Genomic DNA, 14,367 nt, shown 5'->3' with positions numbered 1-14,367 from the left:
GTCAGCCAGAATGCACAGTTCTCCTGGCCTGCTTTCTCTACAGAGGATTGAGAAAAAGTAGTATTCTTCTGCAGGAGACTGGCTGGTGTTTGGCAAATTTCAATTGATTCTTCGGGACTGTGGTCACAAATTGGTTTGGTCTGCAGCAGGAAGAATCACTTTTGCAAGCACAATCCTGCTTCAAAAGCAGCTATTTCTGCTGACCAGCACAGCCCAGTGCTGTTCCATGCCACAGGGTCCGTCAGCCCCATCAGACATTCCCGAAGTAACACCGAGGCATTTCACTGCTTCAACAAGGAGTGGGAAGCAGTCGGCAATACTGGGATAGACCAATGCACCAGGTATTAGCTCTAAAAAAAATGAGACTCCATTTTATGTCATTTCCTCCCTCAGCAAGACACTAGGAAACTCCTGAAATGACCCTTCTTGTTAGTTAGCCCAGGGTATCATTCTGAGCCACAGACGATGGATGACCCTACGTTTAATGAAGATGTATTCACAGCAGAAATAGGTCACGAAGCCCCAGCGTTCTCATTTTCACCAGCTTGTCTTCCCAAGCAGATAATTCAGCAAATTCATCTGGCATGCTGCACACCAACAGCCTTCTCCACCAGGCCCATAAAAATCATATTACTCATCAAAAGCTTTCTATCACACAAATTATTTAAAAAATAAAAAATAAACAAAACCACAAAAGTCCCAAATCCTTTGCATCACAGTAAATTTCATTTGTGTTAGCTCCTGTCTCCAGTACCTAAAGCTTGGCAGCCTTCAGCTGAAGAAGAAAACAAATAAAATAGCAAGATAAAGATGCAGAGCAAAAACGTGCAGTTTTGTGTATGGTGGCAACCTACCTAAAATCTTTCTTTTAATTAGTAAGGTGGAGAAAGCAACACAGTAACTGTGTAAGCACACTACAGTTCCTCACAGCTTTGCTGAGGAAAACAGGTCAGTCATCGCGCTGGGGGGGGGGGTTGTTTATCGGCATTACAACCACAACAGCAGAGCTGTGCTCAGCTCCAGAGCCATTTTGTTTAGGACACCACGAAGCAGCAGAGGACCCTTAAGGGGCTGTGATCCCTATCCAGAAGTGTTAAACAGGCCCCCGGGCTCTGGATTAAATACACCGATAAACACACACATCCGGTCATAGTTCTTTTATCTTTATAAGCTGCACACTTATTTGTGTGTATGCATGTACCTAATACAGTAGCTGTTGGTTCAGGACATCTACGCTGAAGAGTTTTATGAGGCATAGAACAAATTAGCATATGGTAACCTTCACGAATTTTGTAACAACAGGAGAAAGTTGCCTCCAGCGCTGTGAGAAATGTGCAGTTAAAAACTTTCTCAATAAACACTTTTCAAAAGCTCCTGCTCTTTCTTGTCTATTCCGCATCCATCAGCAAACACCTCTGCACGCAAGCAGTTCCCCAGAAGAGCTTGTGTTTTCAACATCTACACTCTCCTTTAACTGTCCAACGTGAGGGTTTTATTGAGTAAATTAATTCGGGTTTGGAACAGGACAATGAAGTCCCTTCACAGAGCGGCAACACTAATACTGTATGAGGTGCTTGGGGTTTTCTTGTTAAAGTGCTGCCACCAAAGGAAAGGCTGGGACCATTTCCCTGCCTTTGGTGAAATTTGCGCCGCACTAGACGGAGTTAAATTAAACCTGTCTGAGATGACTTATCCCTCCAGTTGATAATAATGCTTCTCGAGAGCAAATCTGTTTCCTTTGGCACAGGAACTGTGCCAAACTGACTGGCATTTTCAAAACAACTTAATGAGAGAGAAAAAATACCTTGGAGCATCTTTTTAGGTCTTCACCCCTGACTCTTTTTTTTTTTTTTTTATGACAATAAGAACTGAATGCTACATTATTACCATTTTCCAGGAACAACTAAGTACAAACATTTCCAGCTAAAGCGCAATTGCAACTTATTATTATTTTTATTGTTATTGCTAGGTACTGGTACTATTGCATCTCTCCTAGGAAGTGTGTGGGAAAGCAGGTTTGTTTGTTTTTTTTCAGTGGACAAACAAATATGTTATATATCCTCCTCTCCTTTCAAGACTTGTGAACTCTGACATGCAAGGATAATAAGCTTTCAGAAGGAGAAAATGGTATGGATGCCTCTTGCAGAAATAATAGCAGCAATTCCCTTTTTACTATTGGCCTTACACCAGAGTTTATAAAATCATTAATCAGAGTAGCTCATTTAAACTCAGCGTTTATCCTTTACACTGCAGAAGATGATTAACTAATTATCTGCTCTTCTTCTGTATGTGTGCACAGGAACACACATGCACTTGTACACACACAAAGGAGAGCGACGTGGTGAGCTGTTCCTCGAGGCCGAGAATTACTGGTGACACAGCACGGATTGATGTGAATTTTCCAGCAACATCCCCAGTGCCTGCAGCTTGACAGATGGGCTGAAGAGAGCACTAAACAAACCTTTGCTTCGCATTCTAGTAGAGGTTTGTCTTAAAGCGTCCTGAGGGAGACTCAGAGGTTGATATAAATCTTATCAACAAGGAATCTAAATATTCTAAATGAATATTTTGCTACAAGGCAAACGGAAATATTTTACTGGCTAATAATTATTACATACAGAGCCAAAAGAGCCTCTTCTGCCAATGTATACCATCTGACTTAAAAACTCTGTATTTTAATGTCAGTGTAACAACATGTATTTTAACAACTCAATAGCCAATTTGATTTTAAAAATAACAGGCTTATCAAAAAAGAATTATCAAGGCTGTGCTGCTAATGATTAGCTGCTCCTGCAGGTGGAGGGTTGGGAAGGGGATTCCCAGCAGACCCAGCTCCTGCTCTCACTTCTGACTGATCTAACAAATGACCTCAAAGGGTGATCAGAGAAACTGACGACCTGCTTCTGCAAATACCTATCTGTAAGTTAGGCACCTACATCTCTTTAATCGCCTGCTTGACTTAGATCCTTAGACTTCCCTGAAAGATGAGAGCACTTAGCTTCAAGTCCTTTGGTGTTCTAGAACGGCTGCCTCCGAGCAGCTGCCTCAAAGTCAAGCCACCACTTAAACCTACAAATACCCGCCTAACAAGGCAGCAAAGCCTACATACATCTTTCTGACAGGATAGCAGCGGCTCCCTACGTATGCCAAGGACCTCAGGGAAGAAAGATTGGTCTCCTGTTACACTCTGGAACCTAATAAGAGATAACAGTACATCTAAGAAATACACATGGCAATTCTGAAATCATGAATGTTTTAATATATGGCTTCCTTCAGTCTCACTGTAATTAGAGCTGACCACTTGTATACTTTGAAGAGATCTTTTTCAGCTCCCCGTCTATTTTTAAAATTCAGAGAAACAGGACTAATGGAGGGTGAAAGACAGAGAGAATCCCAATGTTCATGTAAAGACAACTGCTGTGCCAATGTATGCCATCCCCTGTTTAAGGTTATAGCTAAGACAGGCATAGGAAGACTTGAGCTTGGAGTCCAGAGGATGTGGATCAGCTGGCAGAGTGAAACAGCCCAGCTGGCAGAGAGTCTCCCTGTGCATGGGTCGTAAGAATGGAGAAACAGAGTTCTTTCTACACCCATGTCCCCATCTCTCCCCTGTTAAGCTACTTTTAAAAAAAATATATTTTTTTTTAAGTGACTCTGCCTGCCTGCTGCTACTTGCCCCCAAACCACCTTAGTGCTGCTGCATCATCCTGCTTATTTTCCCAACACTACCATTCACACTCCTGTAAGAATGAAAATAAGTGATCTGAAATAAATTAATAAAACCTTGTCTGTCCCTGTTGAGTGTCTTTTTTGTGTGCATGTGTGAATATCATACAAAATAATAATCCATCACTGAATGGGATGCTGCATATTGTCCATATCCTGCTGCCGAGGGAGGCGCAGAACACGCTTGCCTCAATGGAAGAACGCCTGCCAAAGGGCACATCTGAAAAATAAAGATTTGCAGCTGGCTCTGGGCCACAATATATAATATGGACTTGCGAATGTATTGCTGCACTGCTGTTGCACTCTTCTAGTATTTTTACTTGTTTGGCAGATTCTGGATGGCTAACAGTATCGGCTTGCTAACAGCACTGCTAACTCCGTGCATAGCAATGTATTCAGTCAGCACAGCGAGTCATTTACTTTCCCTTAACAAGATAACTGTTTGATTAATACACTTTACCCTGAGGTGCACAGCAGATTTATTTCCTTCCCAGATACATGCTGAATACGGGAATGTGGAGTAAACAAGTTTGTTTTAGGTTATTTGTCATTTACTGGAACAATTCCTGAACTTTTTACTCAAGATTTACTCTAGTGAACTATTATTGAAGCTAATGGCAATTCTGTCTGAGTCAGAACTTTAGGAATAGATCATTTTACAAATTCGTTTGATGACACAGGATGTCCATGCTTCGGACTTCTAGGTGCAAACCAAATGCAAGATATTTGAAGAAAATAATTTTGTGATCACTGTTTTTGCTTTTCTGATGCAGATTACAGATAATAGCGATGTTTTCTACCTCATGGTGTTTACATGGCCTCCTCATTTCATTATCTGAATGCTGTTCAATATTTAATGTACTCGTGCTGTAGTACTGCATCCAGATAGGGCAGCGATCCTCTTATTCTACAAGAGGGTCTGGACACAAAGAGTGACTACACAAACTGTCAAAGCTCACTAAAACTCCTGGAAGATCACAGAAATGAAATTCAGCCTCCCATGATCCCAAAATCACCATGCCAGGTAATCCAATATATCTGCTGTTTGCTTGTCAGAAACACCAGGTCTAGATTACAACGTCAGGTTAAAAGCGTGAGGAAAAAAAAAGAGCACAACCACAAAGCACTGCATACTTCAAGCCAACAATCTCTCCCATGTATGCTAAAATTCATGGACTGGCAGTACATGTATTAAAATGCAGGAAACAAATCTATACTTGACATTCATCTATCAAGGATGGTATTTGTGCAATTAAATCAATCTTGTGTGGTGTGGAGGGATGGCGTTTGATGACCCACTAAAGCTCTCTTTCTGAACTCAAATTCAAGTAAATATATCAATTCTCCTAAAAACCTTTAAAAAGACATTACATATTCATATCCATTCCCCACCAATAAACCCTAAGAGATTTTTACTCCACCTGCAACATCCTCATCTTTGTAAATAGCATCTGAAATATTTACTGATAAAACACCATGAGAGCAGCTAAAATGGCACAGATACCCAGAAGTTATTATTTTGACCCCTTTTCTTCTAATTTCTCAATTAAATTTGCACCTTGTTTCTGTCCAAAACCCTTTATCATGGGAAATCTGTTTTGTTTGTGAGGGCAATGCTGTGCCACACAGATTCAATAAGAGTTAAACTCTTCCACTAAGGTAATTCTTCACCAAAATTGTCTTGAGTGCTACGAAATCTGCTTTGCTTCCCATTTCCAGTGCCAGATACGCTTGCACTAGCAGATTTATTGGAAAAATGTTTTCTTACTGTACAGAGCAGCTGATTATCTTCACCTGATGCTGTTAAAGTGATTATCACATTTACTGCCTTGTTTTCAAAAGTCCTCTTTAAACAACAGACCCTAAACAACAACAACAAAAAATTTCCCTGGGAAGACTTTATTCTCCTCCATCTGAATTGCAACGTATGTAGGAGGAGGGAAAGAACGTAAATGTCAGTATGTTTTGAAGAGCAGTTTGTCATGCTGTAAGTTTGTATAGCATAGAACATCTTCTAATTCTAGATGGACTGAGATTAGAAGGGCTAAAATAAACTAATGTGCCAAGGACTATATTCAAAATATTCAGAAATAGAAATCAACTGCCTTCTGAGGAGAACTAACACAAGAACTGAATACCCCTCAAATCCCTTTTTCATTCTCAAGGCTTACACAAAACTGTCAGGTAGATATGCAGACCCTTAAGAGACTTTCACACAGGTGACCCTGTTATCTGTCCTGTTAACAAACTGTGATTATTTATTACATCATTACAGGATTGCATATGAACCCAGGTATTTTGCACAGAGAATTAACACAGTGATCCTACAATTTGCTCGGTGTGAATGGTTCACAGAACCCTGCTGGATACACAATCAGCATCTAGGGCAAACGAGAAAGCAAACAAATAAATAAATGGAAAAAGAGTACCAGCGGCAAAGTAAAAAGCACTAAACAAATTCTAGTTGTATAGAAAAATCACCATCAGAATCACTGAAAGACACTTACACATCCAAGATAACACCAACACTAAAATATGAAATATTTCCCCTTACAGACAAAGTTAAAATCCCCAATCAAAACTCTAGTTCATCAATGAATGTTTCAAGTACAACAAAAGGAAAATAAAAGGATGGCACAAGGAAAGAACATGAAAATGTAGTCCTGAAGAGCGACTCGACACACGAAGTACCTCCACATGTCATCTCACACTGCCTTGGTCACTCCACTTCAAACCAGATTCAAGGCACTGGACTGAAGTTAATTTGAAGGCGCTAACACTGTAGACTGTTGTGCTCAAAATATTGTACTAATAATTAGATATTTGTTGCTGGTCACTAGCTAGAACAGGGTTATAGCCAGAGTTCATGAGAATACTTTATTTTTCATTTGAAAAAAGAACAGATTCTCTTCAGAGTCCAGTTTCTAAATCAAGGCCTTTGACACCCCAGTGTTTAATTCCTACTTGTCAGTGCACAGCGCTGCAGACGTAAGTTATTTATTTTTTTCTCTTTGATTCATACCCAGCTGAAAGCCAAAAAGTAAATCTTGGGCCAGAATCCATGCTGTATTTCTCATTTCTACATTCCTGTATAAGTCCCTTGAAATTCTGGCCACCAACTGAAAATTATATTGTACAATTAAAAGCTACATTCAACGAGGTACTACACTCTCCTCTTCCTGAAGATACATAATGCCCCTTAGATTTTTATTTTTTTTTTAATAAGGAAAGGACACTTTTAAATGTTAGGGACTATCTGATCATTGGTTAAAAGTTTTGCCAGCTTACTTTTCTCAGTTAGCGGTGTGACTTCTTTGTGCTGACGTGGCTATGCCAGCTGCTAGCCATGCAATTAGATGCAACTGCACTAGCAAGAAAGTCTTCTGTGATTTGAGAGTTGGTACAAGCTAAATCAGAAATACTCAACACTTTAATTGAGGGCTGAGAGAACTGCTAGCTTCAGCCTCAAGATAGGGTGTTAATCCTGTGCTTCCAGAGGAATTCAAATCCTCCAGGAAATAGAAAAGAGCCAAGTCCTAGTAAAATACAAAAAGCCAAAAAGAAAATTTCCCTTGTCATTTTTACATGGAAAAATCCCTTCAAAAGGCTGACTTTATATACGAATGATAAAGGAGTAGTAAAGAAAGGATTGTGTTTTGGCACTGGATTTTGCAGTTCACCTTTAAGTTCCAGTGCATACAAAGCACTCTCCCAAACTACCTCCGCTAAAATCTCTCTAAAGGAACGATGACAGAGAAACAGTAATGGGCAGGTCAAAAGAGACTCTTTGGGATTCCACAGTCATTAGTTTCCTGAAGTGGATTGCAGTTATTTTTAAGAAAATAGACATTTCTGCCCAAAAAATCCTCAACTCAGACAATCTACCCCACATGTAACATATGGGTAGGTTATGTTCTCAAATCCAAGCAGAACCTCTACTCAGCAACAAAAGTATATATAACGCCAATTTTGAGAGGGGAAAGTAAATCTCAGCCATTTTGAAGATGTACAGATAATACCTAAAATAAAACTGAACTGGGCCTTCAGAACACTAAAATAAAGGCAGGTAATAGGAGCGTATTTTCCCATTTTCCCTAGCAGGCTGTCTGATGAGAAAATCTCTTACTCAGCATTTGAGCACACTTTGCTGCATTACACGCTGTATAAAGAAAGCTACACGAAGCACTAGGAGTCCAATGAAGAACCTAGCAGAAGCATGCTTTATGAAACTGCCAAGCTAGGGAAAGAAATGATTTTCAAGAGGACTTCTTTTTTTTTTCAAGAGGGTTTTGTGAGCTGGGCTGAGAAAAAAAAAATGATCTAAGATTGAAAAAACAGTATTTTATATAATAAATGGGCAGAAAAGTTTTTTATGACAAATACATGGAAGCAAATCCTAGAGCTCCTCCTTTAGCTGGAAGAAAACTTCTTTGACTCCAGCAGGTGCCAGCCTGCGTAAACTTACATGGCACCACACTGTTCTAACACATATTTCTTTATGACACTACAGTACCAGCCCTGAGAAAAGATGGTTATGTATCTGTTCAGACACTATAGCAACAAGCACCTCAAATTGGATACAACAGGTCTACTACCAAGTTAGCACAAAGGAAATAAAACATCTGCCTATTTTGAGTGTTTAGCTAGCTATTGTTACTACCGAGTTGAGTCATGTCTTTAATATATTCATTCACACACCACTACAAGCACAGAAATAATTTTATTCCCGTTTTATTTTACTTGAGGTGAGGCATGCAAAAGCTCAGTAACCTGCCCAAGGTCACAGAGAATATCTCTGTGCTCTCTCTTCCCTGTATGTTACAATACCTGAAATGAAACTGCTGATTTATACTGGAGACAGCGGTGCCCCCTCTGCACCTCCCACTCTGTGTCAGTGGGACCATCAGCTCTTTGGAGGCTTTGGAACTTGGCTAACATTTTGGCTCAGTACAAGGGCATGTGGGTGTTATCTGGCTGTAATCTGAGTCAGATACATGAGCTAATCATGCCTTTTGCCCTTGCGCTCTTTGAAACTATGATCTCAAGATGCTAATGGCCTGGAAGCATCACACCCTAACTATTCAGTCCTGATCCTTGATTGTTGACAACTTAAGACAGCTTAAAATGACAATGATTAACATATATATATAAGAACAATACTGTCAGTACTACAGGCTTTAATGAAACACAGGTGGCAGGATTTTATATGTATCACTAGAGTATGTACAGCCATCTTCTTTCCCTCCTTCCTCCACAAATAATATTGGTTGCACATGTCTCTTTTACATTTATGACCAATCTTCTGAGATGACTGACAACTGAGGTAGCTGACATATAATGCGAATCTTCCCACTGTTATCCATTCTGAGACATGCAGCTGAATAAAATTCCACTCAGTCAGACATAAAATCAAATTAGAGGAGTTCACTCTGAAGAGAAAGAACTAAATGTGAAACAAATAAAGCAATGCATAATTCACTTGCAATGGGATCATTTTCTAAAACCACATTAATCATAATCATAGCGAGGTAATATGGATACACTGTGTACATTGTGTGTTTACCACACATCCCTGTTCATTATGCAGCTGTGCTTCAGTCACATAGGGGACTTACCCCACATATAATGTGGGTGAGTATCTTTTTTGTTTGTTTGTGTGTGTGTGTGTGTTCAGCATTTGTCAACAGAGCCCTTCTGTTTATTAATAATTATACCTTATGGCTACACAGCACATTTTGCTCATACCACATGCGTTCACAAAGACCTTCACCCATCACTGAAATCCCTGGGTTAACACGCAACATATTTCTCCACGAAGCACTGCAGTATTATTCATTGGTTTAGAAAAGAATCAAAAAATGCTGTACCTTTTAACTGCACAAATTCAGGTGGAAGGTAATGACTCAAACATGGAAGCTGGCTAACCCTGAAGTAGTGTTTCCGATGTTTGGCAAAAATGCCGCTGGATATTTATTGGCCGTAAGTATTTAAGACCTCAGTTTTGGATCTGATTTTTAAGACAGCATTTTTCATCTGCACAGCAGCTCACAGCTGTGGTAATACCCTGAGATAAAGGAGAAAGTATAACCAACTGCTTTGCATCTACTCTGCGAAGTCTCAGGATGTCCGCCCTTATTTGATGTATAAGAGCTGATAGGTTAAAAGCTAATTAAATTAATAATTTCTAAAACATGGGATATATTTCTACACTTTTATTAAAGTGTTCAACTTGGAAAAGTCATTCTAAAATAAACATTTATCGTGCTGCATAGTCAATCTCTCTCAGTAAATGTCTGATGAAAGGTTAAGAAAGATATTTTTATGGGATTTTAGAGTCAAGCTGGCTTCTTCCTGGACTAGAGTACTGTCAGCAATCAAAATTTCCTGACTGAAATGCAGCAAATCATTCTTTTAATCACATAGTATGGATTGTAGCATGATTTTACAGCTACATCATTTTAAAAAGAACTAGCAGGTGGCAAATACTGAAAAAGCTAACTAAAAAGGATATGATCAAATACGTATCAGGAGCAGGTAAGATAAGTAGATATTTTTTCTATATGATTCCATATACTGTGAACCTTCCTTAACAAAAATTTCCATTCTTATTTCCAGCTCATCCTAAGAGATTGTTCGCTGTATAAACCTGCTTTTATTTATGAAAAAAAAAAAAGGAACAGTCAGAAGACAGAGGTATAGTGCATACAATACAAATGGAATTATTTTTTCTTATACAAACATCATGGCTCTGCATGAGGATGCGGCAAGGTGAATACCCTACAAATCAAACTGCAGGTTGCTGACACTGGGCTCAGCCATTTGCAGACGTGGTTATTTCTAGATTCCAAAGGTGTCTTTAACATTAAATATCCAGTCCACATAGCTTTTCCCACACCATTTTATTACTACACTTTGATGTAAGGGAATTTAAGTTTCACAATATGCACATGCAGAAATCAAAGACAGAGACGCTCACAAGCTTCACCTACAACAAATATCCTATTTGCCAGCATGATGGCTGCACACACCTCAAAACTGTTAGAGATAGCAAACAGGAGATCGAGATCATTTTAAAGCAGATACACGTAATGGCTATGCCCTTGTACAGGGCAAAATGTGGATGAGGATGACTGGGAGAGAGGAGGTATGACTTACGCAAGCAAAGACAACCTCCTAAATTTGTATCCCTAAGCTCCTACAGTCTCTGACTCTGAATACAGGGAGGAGTATATTAACTAGGAACAGGTCAATCCTTCAGCAATTCTTCCACTGCTGCATGTAAGAAGAGACTGAACCGAACTGAGCTGACTACCTGTAAAGACTAATAATAGAAATTCTATTTCATTTTGATGCAAAGATTTGGCCCACAACCATTACAGTTCCAGTGCTGTGGTCATTAGATTATGTCACTTGTATATAGGAAAAGCAGTTCAAAGAGTAATAAAATGACTTGTCCGAGGTTATCCAGCCACTTAGCAGAAGAAGCTCAGGCAGTACACTCAACTTCAGAACCCTGCACTACGGACCTATTAAGTAGGACATACAGCCCTTTGAGGAAATTTGCTGGGGAATGTCCTCCATCTCTGGTTACCTCTCCTCATCCACCCCCTGCTATGAAGGATCTCTATTTCAGTCTTAGTATTAGATTCAAAAACACTGTGGCAGACCAGAAAAGAACTAAGAATTGTTTATGGTGAAAACCCAATCATAACTTGGAGCGTGGTGTTTTTGGCCTTTTCTTTGCCATCAGTCTCATGGAAGCAGACCATTTCAGCATTCTTGCACAGGAAATTGATGCCTGAATTAAGGACACAAAGGATCTCATTAACAATTCTAGATATGATACTTAAATAGCATATAGCCAAACTCTGACTTAAATCTAGGAAAATAATAAAAAGCAGAGTTGCTGTAGAAGGGACTGCTGCATAGATGGAAACATTTTGCCAGTGGCTGCTATAGTAACATAGACTCAAATGCCTATTACTTCAAACATTTGCTTGGGCAGACAACTTAGTAACTCCATACCTCAGTTTTTTACTTTTAACTAGGGATAATAGCTAAATGGGAGCACACTAAGGATAAGGCAGGATAAGCAACAGAGTACATAAAAATCTCACAGAAAGATTTGAGTTTGTGTATGGGTACAGCACAGCAAATTTGAAGCTATTTTTGCTCCATTTTGTTTAAGCTAACAAACTATCTTACTGACACCATTTCAGCACTAGATAATAAAGATTACATTTTTCAAGCAAAGGCATAACAATACACCATACACTACCTTAAAATGAAATCGCAGATCTATTTTTCCTACAAAACAGTGGAAAAAGAGGGAGGCCAAACCCTGTCTTGATAACATCTGCTGAGCTTCTCGAGACAGAAGGACCTTCAGGTTACATTCTACTAGCCAGTGAGTGATGCCCAATATAGGCATCGAGACTGTTAGGGTATTTAAAACCAAGATGTTCAAATCATACGTACAGCTGGCAAAATATAGCTATGCCTAAAGCTGCCAGACAGGAGACAAATTTCCCAGCCTGACATCTACAGCTGAAGCCCAAAGACAGTCCTTTTTTATTACATTTGATTATGTTTTGGCAAGTTCAACACAAAGTCAAACATGGCCCAGAGAAGAACATACCTAAATATGTTCTCTTCCAGAGAAGAGCAATGAAGCTGGAAAAGGGACTAGAAAACAAGGCATATGAGGAGCGGACGATGCAACTGAGGTTGTTTAGTCTGGAGAAGAGGAGGCTGAGGGGAGACCTTATTGCTCTCTACAACTACCCGAAAGAAGGTTTCAGTGAGGTTGGTGTCGGTCTCTTTTCTCAGGTGACAAGTGATGGAATGCGAGGAAATGGCCTCAAGTTGTGTCAGGGGAGGTTTAGGTTGTTAGAGTTGCCATCCCTGGAGATACTTAAGAGACGTGTGGATGTGGCACTTTGGAAGTGTTTTAGTGGAGGACTTAGCAGTGTTACTCAATAGTTGGACTTGATAATCCTATTGGTGTTTTTCCAATCTAAATGATTCTATGATTCTAAACCACACAAACTCTGCAGGATTCCTTCTGCTAAACAACAAACTTCCTTCACATGTCCTGGTCATAACAGACATGGTTAAAAGGACAAAAAAGCCTTTCAGAAAAATATAACGCTGACTTGAAGACTAATGTATGACATGAATAAACTAAAGCAAACCTTTAATTTTATTTTCCAGCATTATCCAGGTATCAGTAACCAGAACATAAAAATTAACTAATGAGATGCTATTCCTTCTCTTTCAGTGAGTCAGTGCTGCCATCTAAAGATATTTAAGGGGCATGCAAAAGAAATTCAAAGCCATGCATATAAGTAACATTCTGGAAACACATCTGAGCAGGCAGATAATGCAGGCTAAGTAAATATGTTAACGAGATACAACAATCTATGTATGTTGCAGTACCTGCAGGAGCAATTCTTTCTCTATCACTTCGCCCGTCTTGCTGATAAGCTGTTTCTGTAGCCTCTGTATTTTCTGGATCAGCTCATAGGTACTTGGGTCACTGGCCTAGATGAGAGCAAAGCAGTATCAAAAATTATACATTATAACAAGTTAGTGTTTCTCTCTCGAAAATTAAAACCCCAATATTTAAGTGTCCAAAAGTGACAAATATAAAATGAGTTTCAGAGGGGAATGAGGGACTGTATTTTTTGTTTTTAAGGGCATGTATTCAAGGAGTCCTGAACCTGGACTCTCTGCCTCTTGAAAACTTCATGTTTAACAGCATTAACCTCATGAATCCTTCTAAAAACAACCAACATACACAGGAGTCCTTCAAAACTTAACACCCAAAACAATGGATTGGCAGAACCATGTAGCAGGGAAGAAAGAGGTTAGTTTAGGTTTTTAGCAAAAGCTGAAACTGACCCCTAAAATAAATAGAGCAGTACAAATACTTTCCACTGTTTTAAAAACTTCAAAGTGGGATTTTAGGAGGAGACTTTTCTGTTGAACAGAAGAAAAAATAACTGCAATATAGTCTTTTGAAACTAGGGTGAAAAGTTAAGAAGAATAAATTATGGGGGTATATTGACAAACTACTATGAGGCTTTAAGGCATCCGCATTTGTGGCATCTCATTCTTCAGCGGAATTAAGCGCTTAAAAAGATAACAGATTGTAGCAGTACACTGCTGTCTTCTGTCTACAGAGCCTGTAAAGACACGGAGCAAGCATACGTCTCTCTATCCTTCTTCCATTTTCATTCTTTTGTCACAGATTGCATCTGGAGGAACCTCTAAGGAGAAAACAATTCTGTGGGGAGCAGCTAGCAAAGCTTACTTTTCCATCTCCCTGTATCTTCTTATCGGATCCTTTACTGTCTATTGAAGAGCAAATTCTGACTGAAGCTTTTACCCACTTCGGGGATCCACAACACATCTCTCCCACATGGTCCTCCCTTTTTCATGTGGTTTCTCTGGTGGACCATAATGATTAAACATGCTATAGTAAAGGCTCCGATAATTATCCACTCTCTGCATCTTTGCTTGAATTTATAAGGAGCTTGATATCTCATGACTCTTTATCCTTTGTCAGATTTTATCTAAATTGACTAATCAATTCAAGTGTAACTGGGACACACACAGATATGCATGGAGCACTCACAA

General features: G+C 39.4%; 1 protein-coding gene across 5 annotated transcripts in view; it reads right to left on the bottom strand.

The window, feature by feature from the left end:
• CFAP58 (cilia and flagella associated protein 58) overlaps positions 1-14,367 on the bottom strand; it is a 116,981-nt gene that overhangs the window by 69,450 nt on the left and 33,164 nt on the right. For 4 of the 5 annotated variants that reach the window (XR_013952887.1, XR_013952888.1, XR_013952889.1 and 1 more), the window contains exon 15: positions 13,165-13,269. Coding sequence is in view for 2 of the 5 variants with exons in the window: in XM_080597798.1 (XP_080453924.1) it covers positions 13,165-13,269 (105 nt within the window). In the remaining 3 variants the exon portion in view is untranslated. Of the gene's footprint in view, positions 1-7,198; positions 11,525-13,164; positions 13,270-14,367 lie in introns of those variants that run through there. The other variant, XM_080597797.1, reaches the window with a different exon arrangement.

Source organism: Anser brachyrhynchus, assembly GCF_964034855.1.
Source record: "Anser brachyrhynchus genome assembly, chromosome: 6".
Taxonomy (NCBI): domain Eukaryota; kingdom Metazoa; phylum Chordata; class Aves; order Anseriformes; family Anatidae; genus Anser; species Anser brachyrhynchus.
The sequence above is the reverse complement of the archived record's forward strand: the minus strand, read 5'-3'. Positions and strand labels throughout refer to the sequence as shown.